This window comes from Jaculus jaculus, chromosome 1 (genome assembly GCF_020740685.1).
Source record: "Jaculus jaculus isolate mJacJac1 chromosome 1, mJacJac1.mat.Y.cur, whole genome shotgun sequence".
In the NCBI taxonomy this organism is placed as follows: Eukaryota; Metazoa; Chordata; class Mammalia; order Rodentia; family Dipodidae; genus Jaculus; species Jaculus jaculus.
In genome coordinates this window covers 273573524-273594751 of record NC_059102.1, presented here as the reverse complement: position 1 = coordinate 273594751, position 21228 = coordinate 273573524, and the positions used below count along the sequence as shown (strand labels likewise).

The 21228-nt window shown below is 48.3% G+C and overlaps 1 protein-coding gene across 1 annotated transcript in view; it reads left to right on the top strand.

The window, feature by feature from the left end:
• Vac14 (VAC14 component of PIKFYVE complex) overlaps positions 1–21228 on the top strand; it is a 131300-nt gene that overhangs the window by 60111 nt on the left and 49961 nt on the right. The window contains exon 13 of the mRNA XM_004659566.2: positions 9819–9975. Coding sequence (XP_004659623.2) covers positions 9819–9975 — 157 coding nt within the window. The remainder of the gene's footprint in view (positions 1–9818; positions 9976–21228) is intronic.

Genomic DNA, 21228 nt, shown 5'->3' with positions numbered 1-21228 from the left:
ACAGTGGCTGAGGCCCTGGCACACCAATTCTCTGTCTCTCTCATGCACACACCCTCTTGCTTTCTATAAAATAAAAGTTTTTAAAGTATTTCTTTTAAAAAAAGAAAGAGAGCCAGGTATGGTGGTGCACACCTTTAATCCCAGCACTTGGGAGGCAGAGATAGGAGGATCATGGTGAGTTTGAGGCCACCCTGAGACTACATAGAGAATTCCAGGTCAGCCTGGACTACAGTGAGACTGTACCTCGAAAAACCAAAAGAGAGAGAGATAGTCTGTGGGTCTGGAGAGGTGGCTTAGTGGTTAAGGCATTTGCCTGTGAAGACTAAGACCCAGGTTCGATTCCTAGGACCCACATAAGCCAGATGCACATGCATCTGGAGTTTATTTACAGTGGCTAGAGGCCCTGGTATGCCATTTTCTCTTTCTCTCTCTCCCTTTTCTCTCTCTCAAATAAATAAATATTTTAAAAAAGAAAGATGCTGGGCCTTGTGGCACATGCCTTTAATCTCAGCACTTAGAAGCAATGGTAAGAGGATCACTGAATTCAAGGCCACCCTGAGACTACATAGTGAATTCCAGATCAGCCTGGGGTAGAGTGAAACCCTATCTCAAAAAAAACAAAAAGATATCTGATCCCTAACCGTGTATGCTCAGTTAGGCAACATAAATATATGTGTGTATGTGTGTGTTTTACTTTTGCTTTATAAGGCACAAAAAGATTGCAACCCGGACTGGAAAAATGGCTTAGTGGTTAAGGCCTTTGTCTGCAAAGCCAAAGGGCCTCAGTTCAATTCCCCAGTACCCACATAAGCCAGACGCACAAGGTGGTGCATGCACCTGGAGTTCATTTGCAGTGGTTGAAGCCCTGGCATGCCCATTCTCTCCCTCCCTCCCTCCCTCCCTCTCTCTCTCTCTCTCTCTCTCTCTCTCTCTCTCTCTCTCTCTCTGCCTCTTCCCCTCCCCCAAATAAATAAAAATAAAAATATTTTTAAAACAAGATTGCAATTCAAGTGGGTTTCTGAATGGGAAATGAAATAGGACCAGTCCTGGGCAGAACTCCTTGCTCACCTCAAGTCTGGACTTTCTTCTCTGGGGCAGAGCTTGCCTGCTTGTTGCAAGAAAGCAGGGTTGCTGTGACCCCCGCTTTAGACCACAGCTTTGCTCAGAATGCTGGCTGATGGCTGCTTTCTGCAGCTCCTGTTTACCTTGTGTCCAGGGTGGAGGCCTCCAGCCCCAGTGCCAGCTGGTGTGGGTGCCTTTCCCACTGGGCTTGGCCTTCAGCCTGGCTTCTTAGGGAGAATTCTTTGGCCAGTTCCCCAAGCCCCAGGGCAGCTGTATGTGGTCAGAGACCGACTAAGCCTGGCAGCTGGGCAATGTCCTCATGATGGAAGTAGCCAGGCTCTGTGTGGGCAGAAGCAAAAGGCCCAAGGTTTCTGTGAAAGCCTGGCATCAATGCTGTTGCACTTCCTGTCAGCTCAGCTCCACAGCATGAGGGGCAGCCTGACCTGACCCAGATCCCAGGCGAGGCCCTTCCACCCAGCTGCTCTGGACAGAAGTTTTTCTTTCTGTTCTTGGCAGTGAGCAGACTGTAGCTTCCAGTACCTGGAACTGAGTTCACTTCTACCAGGACTAAGCATGTCTCTTAGGAACATTCTTGGAGCTTCCTCCCCGCCAGGACTGGAGAAGGCCCAGTTTGGGGATTTCCTGTCAATAGAAGAGTTTCCTCTGGGTTGCTAAGCCATTGGACATCTAGGGCCTAGATGAATAGTTGCCTGTGCAAATCTAGAATTTATGAAATACTTCCTACCACTCAGTGGGTGCCTTAAAGTAAGACTCTTGTCCATCCCCTTGGCAGAAGGGCAGAGAGCCTTCTAGTGCCTAGTACTTACCTAGTCTAGACTGAGAACAGAGATTGGGATGCTGGATGCCAGTTAGACTAGTGAAAAATGGAAGGGAACAACACCATTCCAGAGCACAGCCCTCAGCTGCTGGAGTATAAGAGGGTAACAGACTGTGGGGGTTCTTCCCAGAAGTTTGCTTATTTCCCATATGGAAAATGCCCTTTGCTCCATGAAGTTGCCTCCAAGAAGGAAAACCTTAGGAATACACTGCCCTGACTTGCTCTTCTTTTGTGCCCATCCTGTGGGAGATAAGGAACCCTCTTCCCCCAGCCTCTCAGGCCTTCTCTCAGAACCACTTTGTCAGAGACTCTCTATACTCAGTTGCCCTCAACCTTGACCCTTGCACTCCAGCAGAGTCAAGGCAGCCCGTTGCACTTGAGAACCAGGGACCAGCTGATGGGCCCTCCCCATCCCTGCCCACTGCCATGGTAACAGCAGGCACTCCTGCTCCTGCAGAATATTGCTTTCTTGTAACTTCCCTCCCTCTCTTTTCCCCCTTCTTTCTCTCACACAAAAAGAAAGCACAAGTGTTTTATATTCATTTTGCAAAAACGCTGTGTAGTGCATACTAATTGGTGTGGCTTCCTCCTGCTTTCTTTGAGCCATTCCCCATCCTCAGAGCCAGGACTGCAGGCCAGCCGTGGGCATGGGCCCAGCCAGGCTGCTTGCTGGCAAGAGAGCTGGATCTGTGCTTGTAGAGGCTGAGTAAGACAGGCTGCAACATGTCTATAGCACTGAGGCCTTTCTTCCTGGCCCTGAAGGATCCTTGAGTAGGAATCCTTGTCCCAGAGCTTCCTACCCACACTCCAAGGACTGCAGGTTCTCTAGGGGAGTGGAACACCAAAGCCCTGGCCTGGGCATAGATGCAAAGCCAGGTCCAAAGGGAAGAATTGCTCCCTGCAGTCTCTGTTGGTCTTTGTGAGGCTGTTATCTACAGTGGCTTTCCTTCCTCCCTCCTTGGGCTAAGTCTGCAATTTGATTGTTGCTTTAAAGCTCAAGGTCTGAGTTCGGATTATGAGTTAGCTGGAAGAGAGGCAGCAATTGGATTTAATGATCACCAAGACTGGATGGATGTCAGAGCCACTTTATAGCCCCAGAGTAGCTCCCATTCAGTTCCCCAGGGCCCACCAAAGCCATTCCTTGTACTCCAGGCAGCCCCTTTCCTTCCTCACTTCTGTTCCAACTCCCGGTTTATTGAAAGGACTGGTAGGGTTCATTGTGTGTGCACCTGTACATGTGTGGTACCCCTGGGCAGAGCTGTGGTCTATTTGTCAGTCCTCAGACCAGTGACTAACTTTTTGAAATATAAGCACAAGAGGAGTGGCTAGGATTGCCAAAGGAATCTGTATACATTTCCGGCTTTAATTGTACAGTTGAAGTGTAATTTGCATTCACGTGCCATTTGGTGTTAAACTTTCTAAAATAAGAGAATGCAAAATGCAAAAGATGTAGCTTTGCTGGCTGTGCACTCTTCTCCAGTGGGTGAATGGCGGTAGTACAGAGGTGGGTGACACATGTCCTCTTGAGAAGCTCTCAGTGCAGACACTGGTGTCTCCGTCACCAAGCCAGGGTTACTGAACAGCTTGGTGATAGCCCCAAAAGAAAGAGGTAAACCAGCCTTTCTTTGTGTCTCCTTTCTGGTTCTGCACATAAGGTTATTTCTTGGTGTCTATAGGGGATTAGTTCCAAGACTCCTGAAGATTCCACAGTCCAATTTAAAAATGCCTCACTATTTACATATACCCTACATATGTTGTTTGTTCCATACTCTTTCAATCATCTCTGGATTACTTACCATACCCAACACAGTGGAAATGCTGTGTAAATACTTGCTGTGCTGCATTGTTTGGGAAACAACAAGAAAAAGCTCTGTGCATGTTCTGTGTAGGTACTTCCCTGCCTAGTATTTTCACTTCACAGTTGGTTAAATCCTCGGACTTAGAGGGCCAGCTGGTTTGCTGTGGTCTTCAGGACAGCCTTGCCCATGGTGCACATAGAGGAAAGCTGAGACACCCATTATATGCTGGAAAAAAAAAATGTCCGTCTGTTCTTTTTGCAGATCATGAGCTTGTGACATTCTGCCCTAGCCTACTGCTTGAGCCTCATTTCTGGCTATTCCATTTCCCCCAGCCCCACACCCCACTCTGGAGCTGGACCACCACAAGCTTAGTTCCTAGAATGTGCTACACATCAGTGAGTGGTTTATACTAGTTTAAGAGTGCTCCAAGCTGGGTGTGGTAGCATATGCCTTTAATCCCAGCACTTAGGGAGGATAAGATAGGAGGATCACCATAAGTTCAATGTCAGCCTGGGCTGCATCGTAAGTTTTCAGGTCAGCATGAGCTCAAGTGAGATCTTGCCTGGAAAAGGAAAAGAGAATGTTTCAAATGTCTCTCTCACACACCCCAATCCCTTGACAAACTCATGCTCAGATGCTTTCAAAGGCTCCCACTTCTCCTCAGGCCCTGTTGCTGTGCCCTGAGACCAGAAGGTTGAATTGTCATTAAATACTTAACTAATTGTGTGTCCCTATAGCCACCTTACATCTCCTACAACCAGAGCAGAATCGGCCCACAATTCCATAGATGGTGGAGAAAGGAAGGCTGTGTTGAATGAATTTAACTGGTCCAGGATAGAGACTGCACTTCAGGACTGTCTGGCCACAAAACCCTAAGTACTGTTAACAGGCTCAGAATTTGGAGACCAGAGCTGGGTGTAGACTCATCTTAGGCCAGCAAATATACAAGCCTCACATGTACAGATTCTCCATGTGTACTGTGCAAAGTGACACTGATGACGATTGAAAATGTGAATTCAAGCCAGGAGCAAGCATGATTTCCTCCTTTGACTTCTCTGTCCTTTGTGGCCTTGTTCTTGAGCAACTCAGTGTGGGCGTGATCTTGCATAGAGCAGACCTCTTGAGGGCTAAGGTTCTCCCCAGGCATTCTTCCATTGGAAATTAGCACCTGCTGGCCACCTAGTATGTCAGTGTACCCATCCTGGGTGTCGGGGTTCTTGCAAGGGCTGGCCTGCCGTGATCTAGACTATACCCCAGCCACCCTTACTTGCTTACACTTTTCTCACTTGGTACATTTGACCCCCCAAGGCTTGCTGTTCAGAGGCCATGCCTGTCCATCCACCCACACAGACAGACCTCTAAGAAGTGCTGAAAAGAGGCAAGGGTCATGTCCTGGAAATTCTCTTCTCTGAGTCTGAATCATGTGTAGAGCATATGACATCAGTTATGCCCAGAGCAAGAACAAGCTCTGTATATAGACCACTGGATATGAGAGGACCAGGCCTGATTTTTCCATACAGTTCATATACTAAAATTCAGTAGTTCTTTTTTTAATGTTTTCACAAGGTTGTACAGTCAGCACTGTTATCTAATTCAGAACATTTCATTGCCCCAAAAAGGAACCCTATACGATTAGCAGTCTTCCTGGGTCTTTTGCCCCTAGAGACTGACAACCACAGATCTGTTTTTCATCTTCTTTGGACTTGCCTATTCTGAATATGTACTTCATGTAAGTGAGTCATCGTAGCTTGTGGCCTCTTGTCTAGCTTCTTTCTCTTAGCAAACATTCATGGGGTTCCTCCTGTCAGGACATGTGCCAATTCCTCATTTCTTTTTATGGCCAAATCATATATCTTACTGTACATACAGCACATTCCATTTGTCTATTTATTTGTTCATCAGTGGGTGGATCTTTCTGTTGTTCTGCTATCTAGATGTTAGGCATAATCCTGCTATAAACAATCACATGGAAGTTTCTATGTGGACATATGTTTACACTTGGTATCTACCTGAGTGGGAATACACCTATGACAACTGTTTAACTTTTGTGGAATTCTTGGCTTGGTTCTTGCCTCACTGTTTATTTTTGGGTGAGTCACCCCCAACTGCCCCCTACCCCAAGTCCCTGATCTAGATCCTGTGTAACTTCCCTGACTTTTGGAAAATGACTCGCTTGTGAAGTGGAGCATCGGGGTGAGGCAGGTGCTAAGGTCAGTTTACTTTACAGGGTTGAACATCACTTCTGTGCCAGCTGCTCCCCTCTCCCATCCTCTTTCCTCTGTCTCTCTTCATTTCTGGATCAAAGAGCCTGCTGAAGGCTCCTCCCTACGTGGGAGCAGAGGCCTAGGCCCTGCACCCAGATTCACCCCAGGCCCCTGGTTCTCAGCCTGAGAATAAGGCTAGCATTTGCTCCTGCCATCTGACAGAGGTACGTAGCAGCCATGTATTTCAACCTCCATACACCCATTTCTTAGGGACTCGGCAAGTAAAACTGTTTCCAGAACTCTCTCAAAGGCTTGTGGGCTAGTGATCAGTTTGCTGCTCATGTACCCACCCAATGTCCAGCATCAATTCAGAGCAGGGCTAGAGACTGTTTTGGCCTGCAAAGAATTGAGGGGCAGTGGGAGGTGACATCCATGTAAGTAATGCCATGACCAACCTGAATGAGGCCAAGGTACATACCAGTGGTAAAATCATGTGCCAAACACATAGTACAGCTCAGAGAAGACTCATGGGCCAGCAGGCATGTGGAGTGGGTAGGGCCGCAACAGGACAAGTTCGGCATAGCTCTAGCCAGGAGAACAGTAGAAGTTGGCAGCATAGGGTGAGGCACCAGCCTCTTATCTACATTGATGGAGCCATTTTCAAGCTTCAGGGAAAGGAAGTCCAATACACACTACATACTCTTTCCTCCTCTTCTTTTCCTTTTCTTTTCTTTGTTTGGAGATAAAATACCCATACCCCTTGAAAAGTATACATCTCACTGGCCCTTAGCATGCGGTCTTTTAGCATATGGTCTCCAGTCTGTGATGGTCCAACTTTTGAGTTTGTTTGTTTGTTTTTTACCACAGTAATGTGAAAGTAATACTCATACAGTAGAGTACATACTTTGAATTTTGAACTTTTTCTTGTCTAGTGAAATGTAGTATATAATTTTGGGTTTTTTTATATATGTATTTTTATTTATTTGAGAGAGAATGGGCTTCCAGCCTCTCCAAACACTCCAGATGCATGTACCACCTTGTGCATCTGGCTTACATGGGTTCTGGGGAATTAAACCTGGGTTCTTTGGTTTTGCAGGCAAGTGCCCTAACCACTAACCCATCTCTCTAGGCCTGGCTTAAGATAGGGTCTTGCAGCCGGACGTGGCACACTCCTTCAATCCCAGCATTTGGCAGGCAGGGGAAGGAGAATCACTGTGAGTTCAAGGCCACCCTGGGACTATAGAATGAGATCCAGGTCATCCTGGGCTGCAGTGAGACCCTACCTCAAAAAATACTAAATAAATAAATAAATGGGTTTCACTATGTGTAGTGCAGACTGGCTTTAGATTCTTTTTAAAAAAAAAAAAAATTTATAGTGTGTGTGTGTGTAGTTTTTCAAGGTAGGGTCTTGCTCTAGCTCAGGCTGACCTGGAATTCACTTGTGTAGCCTCAGGATGACCTTGAACTTACAGCCATCCTCCTACCTCTGCTTCCCTAGTGCTGGGATTAAAGGCATGTGTCACCACGCCCAGCTATATTTTTTTAAAATATTTTATTTCGGGCGCACGCCTTTAATCCCACCCCTCAGGAGGCAGAGGTAGGAGGATCACCATGAGTTCCAGGCCACCCTGAAACTACATAGTGAATTCCAGGTCGGCCTAGGCTAGAGCAAGATCTTACCTCGAAAACCAAAACAAACAAACAAACTTAGGTGTTCTGAATGCTAGGTCCCTAGTTGGTGGCAATTTGATAATTGGAGCCTCCTGGAGGTAGTGTATTGTTGGGGGTGGGCTTATGGGTGTTATAGCCAGCTTCCTCTTGTCAGTGTTTGGAACACTCTGCAGCTGTTATTGTCTACCTGATGTCAGCCAGGAGGTGATGTCTACCCTCTGCTCATGCCATGGTTTTCACCTGCCATCATGGAGCTTCCCCTTGAGTCTGTAAGGCAAAATAAACCCTTTTCCCACAAAAAAAAAAATTATTTCGGGCCGAAGGGATGGCTTAACAGTTAAGGCATTTGCCTGCAAAGCCAAAGAACCCAGGTTCAATTCCCCAGGACCCATGTTAGCCAGATACACAAGGGGGCGCATGCATCTGGAGTTCATCTGTAGTGGCTAGAGGCCCTGGCACACCCTCTCTCTCTCTTTCTTTCTCTGTCAAATAAATAAATAAAAATAAAATTTTAAAAACATATTTTATTTCTATTTATTTATGGGGAGAGAGAGAGAACAGGTGCACCAGCGGCTCTCACCACTACATTCAAACTTCAGACACATGTGCCATCATGTGCATCTGGCTTAACATGGGTTCTAGGGAATTGAACCTGGGATCTTAGGCTTTGTAGGCAAGGACCTTAACCACTAAGCCATCTCTCCAGCCCTGGCTTTGTTTTTTGTTGTGGTTTGGTTTGGTTTTTTGAGGTAGGGTCTCACTCTAGCCCAGACTGACCTAGAATTTACTCTGAATTCTCAGGCTGGCCTTGAACTCACAGCAATCCTCCTACCTCTGCCTCCCAAGTGCTGGGACTAAAGGCGTGCGCCACCATGCCCAGCTCAGCCCTGGCTTTGGATTCTTGATCTCACCTCTAGATCGTGAGTGCTGAGATCACAGGTCTGGACTACTATGCCTAACTTCATATTCCATGATGCTGGGTGGCTTCAGTCAGCCTTATGGTCTTGAAGGAAAACAGCCAATACTTCACAGTGTACTATGCTGCTAAACTCGAATATTTAGTAGACTAAGTGTATGAAATGCATTTTAACTATATTATTTTCAAATTACAGTGGTCTTGTCAGGACAGAACTTCATCTTAAGTTGAGGAGCATCTATATATACAGAGTTCTTAAGCCATCACCAGTATCTAATTCTAGATGTTTAATTTTATTTATTTGAGAAAGAGAGGGAAGCAGGGAAGAGGCAGATAGAAAGAATGGGTGTACCAGGGCTTCCAACCTTTGCAAACCAACTCCAGACACATGCACCCCCTTGTGTATCTGGCTTATGTGGGTCCTGGGGAATCGAACCTGGGTCTTTAGGCTTTGCAGGCAAGTGCCTTAACTGCTAAGCCATCTCTCCAGCCCTTGCAGAACATTTTTATCATCTCAAAGAAACTCCATTCTAATCTTACGTTGACCTTGTAACCATATTCCACCCAGCTGACCTATAAAGCCCTACCCACTAGCTCTGGGATTTCCACTGGTTCAGGTTGAAGTCCGTAATTGCCATGCAAATGCTTGGGCTGGGTTTAGTGTAGCTCAGTAAAAGGTACAGCTGTGAACCTCGCTGATGTTTGTTGAGCATGTAGGGACAATCCTGGGACGTACCTATGAATAGGGCACAGGCAGCCCTTCTTTAAAACACATGTGGGGAACAGAAAGAGCTGGCTGTATGTACTTCCAGTGGGAGTAGCACAGAGAACAGAAGGTCATGAGAATTCACACCATCCTCTGAGGCAAATGACACCCAAGACCCTGTCCACTGAAGGCTAGGGTCATACCTCAAGTGTGGAGGACCCTTTGGAGTCTGTGTGCCCCAGTGCACCTCTGCTATGTGGTCAGGAATGGACAGGGCTGCTGAGATATATATGTACATAGAGCACCCTTGTGCCCAAGGCCTGCTTGTCCTTGGGTCCCTTCCAATCTCTGTTGACAGGAGGGTTATGAGAAAGGAACTCCTCAGCCTCAGATTCTAGCTTCCTTCCTCCAGAGGCCCCCTTGCACTGCCCTTAGCAACCTCTTAATACATGCATACTTTATCACACTTTCCTAGCCATGGTCTCAGTGGCTCTATAAATTGGCAAGCAGCCAGGTCCCTCCTCTCACTGCGAGTAGCTCTTTGTCTCTGACCTGAACCTTGCCAGGTCAGCTCAGTTCACAGTAAGAAACTTGCCCTTTATCCTCTGCTTGTCTCCCCTAGGTTGTCCTGAAGGATCTGGAGGTGTTGGCAGAAATTGCTTCCTCCCCTGCAGGCCAGACGGATGACCCAAGCCCATCTGATGGCCCTGATTTCCAAGTCAGCCACTTGGAACTTCATGTGCCCACCCCCGGTAGAGCCAGCCTGCTGAATCCTCCCAGTAAGTATTCCTCTGATGGCTCTAGCTTTAGGGACCCATGAAATACTAGTGCTGAGTCTTGTCCTGGACCAGGTCCTTCAGGCTATTGCCCCTGAGCCCCATGTGAGGGTCACTGAGTGTTCTACCCTCAAACCTTGTCTTTCTCTCACATCAGCGGCCTCTCCTTACCCCCAAATTGATCTTACAGCCCTGTCCCTCATCTTCAGCACATTTGATGCTATCGAACCACTAACTAAGCATTAAAATAAAAATTTTAAAAAAACTCTGAGGAAGCTCATGGTCTCTACTGGGGCAGCTGCTCCACAGGCAGGAGGCCAAGGCCTTCATTCTTGGGTCTCACAGGTGGAAGAAAGCTAGGCAGCCATTTCTTCTTTACCAAGGAGCTCAGAATAGCTCGTAGCATGGCAGGCAGCCCAGACAAAAGACAGGATAATTCAAACAAGCTGTTTCCGGGCTGGCCTTGGAAGTAGAATTAGCCAAAGTATTCCTAGTACTCACCCCTAGGGTTTCTTCCAAGACAGCAGGTAGCTAGCTCTTCCTTGGCTGCACACCACCCGACTCCTCCCCTTCTGAGCAGACACCACCTCAGCCACAAGGTCCTAGAAAAGGCCTGGAGATACAGCTAGGTAGGAAATATCTAGGTAATCTGGGGTATTTGCCAGAGTGTGTTATTTCCCCTCATGATGTATAGACACCAGGTTAGTATCACATAGACTTGGGGCCTTTCAGTGATAGTGTCCCTCCTACTGCTCTGTGGCACTGGTCCCTGGTCCCTGGTCCCAAACCCACACAACACCTGCCCCTGCCCCAGTGAAAGCCCCTCAGCCATTTGGTCAGACACAGACATAGTGCTGGAGAAGTTCAGAATGTTGCTGGAGCCCCACAGTTCTCAGTATACAGCCGCCGCCTCCCCCCAAGATGTGGAAAGTCAAATGAGAGAAAGCCATGTGTTGTGTACACTCTCCATGACCAAGAAAACTATGGACCTCCTCAGCCTGCCAGCAGGAGGCACGTAGGCGCCCAGGCGCTATGTCACCCCTCTGCCCTCTCTGCCTGCTCAGGAGAGAGTAGTGAGGGACTCTGGTGGCAGCCTGCCTTGCTTCCATTTCCCCGGATGCCATGACTTCCTTGCTCAAGAGCCTGCTTTCCCCTTCACACTAAGTGGCCATGGTCAAGAAAGCAGCTCCCCTATCCCGACCTCAGGACCCCGCTGGGGCTCCCACCCCCTGTCCCGGAATTCCTCCTCTCCCTCTGCCTACAAGCCAACACGTGGGGCCAGCCTGAAGTCTCTCAGACAGATGGCAGGGATACCAGCGATCAAGTATGGAGGTGCAGAGCAGGAAGTGGGAGCTCTACTGAGACAGGGAGAGAAATTGAGGCTCTTCCTTAGAGGGGGAGAGTTACAGTGAGGGGAGGGCACAGAGGCCTGGAAAGAAGAGCCCTGTAACAGCCCTCAGTCTTCCCTTCCCAGGAAACAAGCAGCCTATGGTCTTCTCCGCCCTCGGGGTGGCAGCAGCAGCAGGCTTGGTGTGAGGCAGCACAGCCTTGGGCAGGGTGGGACACTTGCTCTCCAGGACTCCCTATGACTTGTCTTGTCTATAAGGTGTGTTCTCTGCCTCCTGGGCATAGAGAAGTTGATGAGACATGGGTTCCTGCCAGAGAGGCATAGGCTAGGAAACTACAGTAGGTGCCCAGGCTGGATATGGGGCCCAGCAGGTCTGAAGGCCCTGCAGCCTCGAGCACCTACAGCTGCTTGGAGAGGCACATGGCAGTGAGCTCTGAATGGGCTTCAGATGGGTAGACACTACAGAGGCTGAGGCAGTAAACACTCTTACCCTTGCCCACCGAAGTTGTCAGACGGGCTCACGTCAGCTGGGGATATTCAGAATTCATAGAAAGACAAAGTCCATCCCAGGCAGAGTATCCAGGAAATGCCTACAGCCAGTAATGCTTCACCCTTCATGAGTGCACCACACAAGATGGCATGCTAGCTTGCTCATGTCTTTATTCGTAGCATTAGGGAAGCTGGAGTAGGAGGATTACCCTGAGTTCAGGTCCATCCTGAGCTAGAGTGAGTTCCAGGTAAGCCTGAGCTAGAATAGGACTCTTCCTCAAAAAAAAAAAAAGAAAGAAAGAAAGAAAGAAGGAAGCTTGAAGGAAGGTGAGAAGGAAGAAGGAAAAGAAGGGAGGGGAAGGAGGGAGGGGCAGGAAGACCTAAAATTGTACAACAGGGTTGAAGAGATGACTCAGCAGTTAAGGCACTTGCCTGAAAAGCCTAATAACCCAAGTTTAATTCCCTGGTACTCACATGAAGCCAGATGCACAAGGTGGTGCATGCATCTGGAGTCCATTTGCCACAGCTGGAGTCCCTGGCGCATCCGTTCTCTCTGTAGCCAGGCATAGTAGTGCACACCTTTAATCCCAGCACTCAGGAGGCAGAGGTAAGAGGGTCACTGTGAGTTTGAGGCTACCCTGAGACTACATAGTGAATTCCAGGTCAGCCTGGGCTACAGCAAGACCCTACCTCGAATCCCCCCCCCCCAAGAAAAAATGTACATACCTACCCTTCAGTGTTGAGAACCTCAGGGCAGATGCAAACACATTCACACGTGCATGTCCATAACTGACATCAGAGTTTACAAGTAGGTAAGGACCAAAGCAGTAATCAAGGAATGCAGGAAGTCAGTGTACTATTGGCCCTCTTCAGGCCCAGCTAAATAGGGGAGGCAAACGACAGGTGCCAAAGAGCATGGGGTGGTGTTCAGGTCAGAACGCTTGCAAGAAATGTACACTCATTCTTCTGGTGACTGTTCTTCCGGGCCGTGCACATGACCATGCACACGACAGAGGATACAAGACCAGCCCTTCCTCCTGTCTGCATTCGGCTTTCCTCTGCCTCTCCAGAACACAGCTCTGAGAACCTGCAGACTGCAGTGTTATGTCCCCTGAGGGGAGTCTGCACCCTCTGATTGGACTGTCTGGATGGTAAGGAAGGCAGCGAGCCTAGCAAAGATGAAGTCAGGGCATCTGCAGGAAAGCAGACGACCCCACCTATGCACTAGGCCTATAAATTCAAATGGTGCAGATCACACACAGCAGTTGGGAAACAAGACCCATCACACGCCTGGGTGGCTGCTGCGTTGGCCTAAATGTGCCACAGCAGTGGTCCCCAGGGCCCTGGAGGCAGAGTTGCCCACATGGGTATTTTCCTCTTGCCTGGCCTAATGTAAACATCTCTCTCTCCCCCTCCCTCCCTCCAGCACAGAGGCCCAGGCCTGGGTTCTCCTGTCATCTCCTTTGTTCCTGACCAGCTAAGAGCCACCTCAGGGGCAATAAGAGAAGAGCTATCTATTCAGGGACTGGGAGACTCTGAGATAAGCTAGTAGGTAGATACCACACCTACATGTATCCCACACTTGGTCTCCTGGGGTTCAGTTCATTGTATATAATCTCCACCTCAGCTACCTAAGAGGAGCCTGCAGAAAGCTCTGCCAGGCTCTGAGCAAGAGGACACTGACTAGGCTGCAGGCCTCCCCTGATGCTGAGCATGCTCAGAAAGCTCGGCAGGACCCAGGAGCCCTTAGGATCATCCCTTTGTTCTGGGGTTTGAATGGTTCTGCTGCCAGAGAGAGCAGCTGGGCCTAGGGAAACACCAGACAAGCTCAGGTCCATGACCAAGCAGTCAGTGTGGCAGTCTGGACTGAAGGTCACTGCAGATCTGATGTTTCTCCTGACTCCCCTGCCTGTCATGGTGTCTTTTCTTGGTGGGCTAAAGACCACTTATGGCAGCATACCCTGCAGAACTCCCTAATCCAAAGTATCTCCACCTTTAGCTGTGAAAGGGGCAAAAATGAAATGCTTCATATCCATTTCATTCCTACAACCCAAGCTAGTATGGCCAGATGTCACCAGAAAAAATCCTAAAAGACACCCAAAATGTCATCTGTGGGCCATCTTCCCCTGTAGTAACCATGGTACCAGTGGCTGCCATCCATCATTAGAGGTGCTCTCATTGGGACTCAGCACTGTGGTGATCCTCTAGATGAGCCCACCTTCTGCCGGTCTCTCTGAGAGGGGTATACTCTTGCTATTCCCTCCACTGGGGATAGTGACAGGAATTGGTGCTGGCTCAGAAGCCTGGCCTCCTTAACCCCACACTCAGAGGAGCACAGTAACCTAAGAGGAGGAGCAGTAAGGGCCAAACCAGTGGAGCAAAGCACCCAGCTGTGGCCCCAGCCTAACAGTTCTGGGGAGATCTCTCAGTGATTTCAGGAAGACCTTGCTATAGCCACAGCAGACCATGTTTAGCTCCCCCAAGAGCCTTGCCCATTGCTCTTGAACCTCAAATTCCTATCCATACACTCCCAGCTCCTAGGAAGCAGAGAGAACAAAGGCACAGAGTCAGAAAGATCTTCCACTCTGGCCTCAGGCTGTCTCCCATCTCCCCTCCTCTAAACAAGGTGATAGGGTGCGCAAGGGCTCTGAGAGATCCTCTGTGGACAAAACTGAGATTAGTGCTCTGTTCTATAAAGGGCTGCCTTAGCCTGTCTCCTATTATAGGAACTCCCAAATGTTTGGGCTAGCTCTGGTGGGCCATCCTCAGCAAGGCTGCCTCCCCTGACTCCAAGTGTTTGTCTAGACCATCAAGTTGACCTCTGTTCCCTCTGAAGCCCCAACATACAGGCTGTAACTTTCAGTGTCCCATAGTCATCCTAAATGCAAACACTCACTCAGGTCATGCCAACTTCTCAGACTCACATTTTGTCAGGATCACCATGCCCGTGTGTGCCTCATACACCCAGTGTGTGCCCGTCTCGGACCACAGGAGTCACATTTTATGTGAATCCCCAGTGCCAAGTGACCAGCAAGTATGAGTACCCTTTTTCAGAGCTCATTAAAGTGAAAGAAGGTAGGGTACAAGTCACAAAAAAATGAGCTTGGTCTACCAGCCCCACTGGCCAGACATGGACCCTAGCCGCCAGGCCTGTAACCCACGCGCCTTCCTGTCAGTTGGCTTAGGTAGCCCTAGCTCCGTCCCTCCAGTGCTGCCCTTGGCCTCAGCCCTTGTCAATTAGGACTCCCTCCTGATCTCCTTGTGACCCATTAGCTTCCCTCTTTGTGTGAACCAAACAGCTGGAACACCTCTTAGATGTGGGTAAGACTCCAGCTCCTGTTCTTGCTCACCTCAGTAGAGTTGGCCCACCGATAAGAAAGTGATCACCTCCTGGATCCGGTCCCCAGGTTCCATTGCTACTGCATCATTTGTCCACGCAGCAGCCGTGGTGTTTGTGTTCCCACCGCTTCAGCCAACCTATTTCTCCAAAGCCCAGGCTGGCCTCCTTTTCTCCTGCCCACTTGATTCTAAGAGGAAGCTGCCTCTTGTGCATCCTGGCCTCTCTGTTCCATACCAGCCTCCCAGTCATGCTGCCACTTCTATGAAGCACTTACTGTGCCAAGCATAGGCTACATTCCTTTCTCCTGTGTCGATGGTTCCTAGATGAGGACAAGGAGCCAGCCTGAGAATGGCTTGCTGCCTCCACTGCCCTGCTGGTAGCAACATGGCCTATGTCTGATCTGGCCCCTTGGCCTCCTGGTGCTCTGAGCAGCCGCTGACCCTCCCCCCACATTCTCACATTGGCAGATCCTGATATCCACTTGGTTATGGCTCTCTAGGCTCTGCAGAGAGGGAGGTAGAGAATGGAGCAGGGACCTTGCTGATTCTGAGCTGGGCGGCTAATGTTTTCGCATCTGGTTCTGTTGAACTGTAACTCCGCATTGTGTATTGAGGCCAGAGCTATTTATATCCTGACATGTGAGCTTCCTTCACGTCATAGCCACAAAACTCAATCCAAAACATCCCAGGAAAGGTTGTTTGTGAGACGGTCTGCAGATTCTCATGTCGCCACATCAGGTTTCACTTAGCAACATCTGCAGGACTAGCTCCCCAACCACCGCCCCACTGGCCTGGCTTTGTATACAGAGAGCTCCTCATAGCATCTGTCTGCCCCTGAGCAGCCAACCGGTCACGTGAGCTTCCTGCCAGAGCCCAGCAGGCTTCTTGATTGCCCAAATAAAAATGCAAGGCAGATCTGTCTGGTTGAGGGACTGTGCTCTTCTTCATACTCCTGTCCTCTATGGAGTCGGGAACTGGAAATTCCTGCTTGTTGGTCATTAGCAAAGCAGCTTGCCCACCTTCTCCATCGAGCCTATAAGATGCACTGTCACTAATGCAGGCTGAGTACAGCCCTTTAGTATATCCTTGCCCAAATGTAGAGCTGGAGGGTATCTTCTGAATTAGAAGGCTGAACCCCTGTCCCAGCTCTCTTCCTCAAGCATGCTCAGCTCCAGCCCAGCCCCCCCCCCCAAACTGCTACTGTCTACTGCATATTCAGATGAGCAAAAGCCGAAGGTGGGTGGAAATGGGCCAGAGGAGGCCCTTGATCTGTCCCGCGGGAAGAGCAGGCTGCAGTGAGGCGGAAATCAGTGCAATGAAGAGGGCCATCATCTCTCTAGGCACACTCCTGGATCAAGTTTGTTCTCTCTCCACCTCATCTCCTCCCAAGCCCACAGCTGTGGCTAAGAACCTCTTTTCTCAGGTTGTCTCAAGGCAGCAAGGCTGCTAAGGTCAGAGGGCAAAGAAAGGGGGAAACAATGGGGAAGAGCTCTCACGGTCGTTTACCCTGACTCTGGTGAGCACTAACACAGCTTCTTCCTTGTGCATCCTGCTGTCCCCCCTCACTGAGAAAGGACTCCCAGCCCTGTCCTGGGAGTGGGATCCTTCTGATGGTTAGGCCAGGCCCAGGCTCTGGGGGCTCTCTCTGAGTTCCTCCTATCATCAGAGTCCCAGGGAAGGTACATGGTCCCAGTCAGGGAGTACTTGGTTTCTTGCAATGTGTTGCCGGGAACACTGCAAGAACTGAGTTACACAGGCCTTCTCAGCGGCCACTGCTTTTGAAAACAAGAATCACTTGACAAGGCTTCCACCTCCTTCCACTAAAAGCTACTACGTAGTGTACACACTGAGTCCATTCTGGCCCCGAGTGGGAACCGTGGCTGAGGGGACCAGAGAGATGTCTAGAGTAACCCCAGGACTTCTCTCTTGTCATCTTTGGTCTATCAGCTGGAGGTGGGGGCCAATCTAAACTGAGAATTTGTCTCAGATCTGAAGTCTTCCCTTTCAGACCTTTCCATTTTATTTCCCAGCCACCAGTCATTTATTATGATATATAAGGAATGAGAATAATGGATCTCACATAATGCTCTGGGATAGGAGACATTTACTAATAAAAGTCCCTGTCCTGTTTTTATGAACACAGACTATGTAGCAAGCCAAGTTTTTGCATGTATTAACTCTTTTAATAAGAATTCCTTATTTTTTTAGGGGTGTGGGTTCAAGGTAGGGTTTCACTCTAGCCCAGGCTAACCTGGAATTCACTATGAAGTTACAGGTGGCTTTGAATTCACAATGATACTCTTACCACTGCCTCCTGAGTTCTGGGATTAAAGGTGTGCACCACCACGCCTGGCTAATACAGATTCTCATTGGCCCTACTCATATAGATAAGAAAACTAAGACTGAAATACCATGCTCAGTGCTTCCCACTACTGTTATAAGGCTGGAATCCCAGTGTCTTCTCAAAGCACCCAGCCCTTAGAAATGGAAGTTATGGTCCCAGGTGGCCTTAGCCAGGTTGTGATTACTCCCTATGTAGGTCCCTTTATGAAATTTTTTGTTTGTTTTGTTTTCTCAAGGTAGGGTTTCACTCTAGCTCAGGCTGTCCTGAAACTCACTCTGTAATCCCAGGCTGGCCTCAGATTCACAGTGATCAAACTCACCTCTACTGGGATTAAAGGCATGCACCACCACACCCCCGGTTTATCTATTGAAATTCTTTGAAACCTAGAATCCATAAGCCTGGGAATTGGATGGTCCAGGTGTGCACATAGAGAAGCAAGAAGGGGGCAGGAACACAAATAATACAGAGATGCACACCTAGGAGAAGCCTTTTGTTAACTGGGTTTCTGTCCACATGTCCCTGAAGTGTGTGGGGCAGACAGCCAGGCCGGAGCAGCCACCACTGAATCACTCCCCGAGGGTGGAAGATGGCAGGGTGGGGCTTTCCTAGCAGCAGTCTGCAGCCACTTCTGAGACCAGCCCCAGCTGGTCTAGAATAACTCAGTCTGTAAGAATGTGACACTGGACTCTGCAAACAGCCCCTCTGGGCCAGGGAGCTGAAACTGTTTGCCATTCCAAAGTTACTCAGGACCTCAGCAGCCAGGCAGTCCCAAGCAGGGACCCAGAACAATGCAATGCAAACAGCAGGAAGTTAAATGAGGCCTGCCCTTGACCTGGGCTCCTCACTCAGTGCTCACCCAGCACTGTTCACTGGTGCTGTTCGGGGGAGCGGGGGGGTCTTAGGATTGAGGATGCTAGTGTTTGGAGGTATAGGGATCTGTGTAGTTCCCAGCCACTTCCCAGTAAAGACCAGGAGAAAGGGTAAGTAAGGCAAGATTGAGTGCAAAGCAAAAGGCAGAGCTCCTGGGAGAGCATTTCTCTGCAGATTGCTGGCCACTGGCAGCTAAGAACTCCTCTAAGAGACTTGTTTGTGGTGCTCTCAATGGTTCTTTGCATTGTCTTTCATGCATTGGGCCAGTGCTTCTGGAAATTCCTGTGTTCTCCCGTAGCCAAGTTTGATCCCCGGCGACTGCACATCCTGCCCACCTTGTTCTGGTGCCTGCTCACTCCTTCCCTTTTGCATGGCTCCCACAGGACTTCAGACCAGAGAAGCCAGCTCAGAAACCTCTGATGCCTTAGTTAGCCAAGCTCTGCCCCATTCCCACTGTTCCAAAATCATGAGCAGCGAAAGAGAGCTGATATATTTTTTAAAAAATTTTATGGGGCTGGAAGTATGTGGTAAAGCACTTGTCTAAAATGCACAAAGCCCTGTGGCACCACAAATTTTTTTTTTAAATGCCAGTGCTGGGAATTGAACCCAGGAGCTTATGTATGTTAGAGAAACACTTTACCACTGAGCTGGATCCCCAGTTGAAATGTTTTGCTTTTTTTGTTGTTCCTCAAGGAAGGATCTCACTCTAGTCCAGGCTTTAAACTCACAGCTATCCTCCTACCTAAGCCTTCCAAGTGCTGAGATTAAAGATTTGCATCACTGCTCCCTGCCTAAAATGAGTTTTGTTGTTATTGTTTTTAATTATTTTTAATATTTATGTTTTTTAATTTTTTATTGATTTTTTAATTTATTTTTTATTGACAACTTCCATAATTATATACAATACACCATGGTGACTCCCTACCCGCCTCCCTCACTTTCCCCTTCACAACCCCACTCACCATCATACCCCCTCACGCTCAGTAAGTCTTATTTTGATGTCATCATCTTTTTCTCCTATTATAATGGTCTTGTGTGGGTAGTGCGAGGCACTGTGAGGTCACGGATATCCAGGCCATTTTGTGACTGGAAGAGTGCATTGTAAGGAGTCCTACCCTTCCTTCCTTTGGGTCTTACATTCTTTCCACCACCTCTTCTACAATGGACTCTGAGCTTTGGAAGGAGTGATAGGGATGTTTCAGTGCTGAGCACTCCTCTGTCACTTCTTCTCAGCACTGTGTTGCCTTTGAGTCATCGCAGAGGTCACCACCATCTGAAAAGAGAAGTTTCTCTAACCAAGAGTGAGAGTAGCATTAATATATGGGTATGAACATTAAGAAAGAGAAGTGCTTACCGGCAGTTTGGTGAGCATAGTGTGTGCATTTAGACAGCAGCAGGCGTTACACCCCCAGGGCTCATGACTTCCACCATCATATGTCTTCGGTATCAGGCATGTATTCCCTCCCATAGACTCTAGTGGGCTTCCAGTCCAATTAGAGCATAATATATACATTTAGCCAGACACCAGTAGACATTACACCCCTACACCCCTAGGGCTCATGACTTTGTTGTTTTTTTTTTAAGCAGGGTCTCACTCTAGCTCAGACTGATCTGGAATTCACTATGTAGTCTCAGGATGACCTTGAACTCATGGCAGTCTTCCTGTCTGCCTCGCAAGTGCTAGGATTAAAAGTGTACACGACCACACACGGCTAATATTTTATTTTTTATGTATTTATTTGGGAGGGAGGGAGTGAATGAACAGGTGCACCAGGACTTCTAGTCACTGCAAACAAACTCCAGACACATGTGCCACCATATGCAACTGGCTTACATGGGTACTGGAGAATAGAACCTGGGTTCTTAGGTTTTGCAGACAAGCACCTTAACCACCATCTCCCCAGCCCTAATTTTTTTTTTTAATGTGAAAGTGTTTTTTTTTTTCACTTCAGTGTATGATTTATTTATATTCACAACCAGAGAAAGAAAGTGGACACACCAGGGACTCCTGACACTACAAATGAATTCCAAATACACTTACCACTTTGTGTATCTGGCTTTACATGGGTACTGGGAAATTGAACCCAGACCATTAGGCGTTGTGAGCAAAGTACCTTTAACTACTGAGCCACCTCTCCAGCCCTATAATTATATTTTGTATAATTGTTACATTTGTAATTATGCAACTTTATGTTATTTTGTATAATAACATAACTACATAAAATGCATATCCATATCTATTTTCTTCATGACTTTTAGAGTTTCTTTATTAAGTTAATTAATTTTGCATGTGTGTATGTGCATTTCGTTTTGTTTTCAAGATAGGGTTTCACTCTAGCCCAGGCTGACTTGGAACTTGCTCTGTAGTCTCAGGCTAGCCTCAAACTCTTAAAGAGAAAATGTGTATAGACACATACATACACTGATATCATCATTGCCCTCCTCTCTTCCCCCACTTCACTGAGGGTCTTCCTGAGTGGAATTGCTGGTATTCAGCATGGAGTTGTGGGTTATGAGTTGTGAGAGCAACAGTCAGTCATTGTTGGGGGGAGGCAATGTTTCTGAATACTCCCTCCCACCCTGTGGCTCTTCTTTCCACCACCTCTTCCTCAGAATTCCCTGTGCCTTGGTGGGTGTGCTTTTAAGTCTACTTTAGTGTTGAGCTCTCTGCAGCTTCTGGATATTTATTTGTTTTGGTGCATTTTGAGTGTCCTCAGTGTCTGTCTCCATCATCCTGGCACGGGTTGTCAGGATTGCCATGGAAGCAGCATTGTTACTCATCTGGCCAATTCCTTCCTACGGTTTCACCTGGGCTCTAGCTGCTGTGTGAGGGGTGGTTCATCTCCTGCCAAGGAGTTAGCTGTCT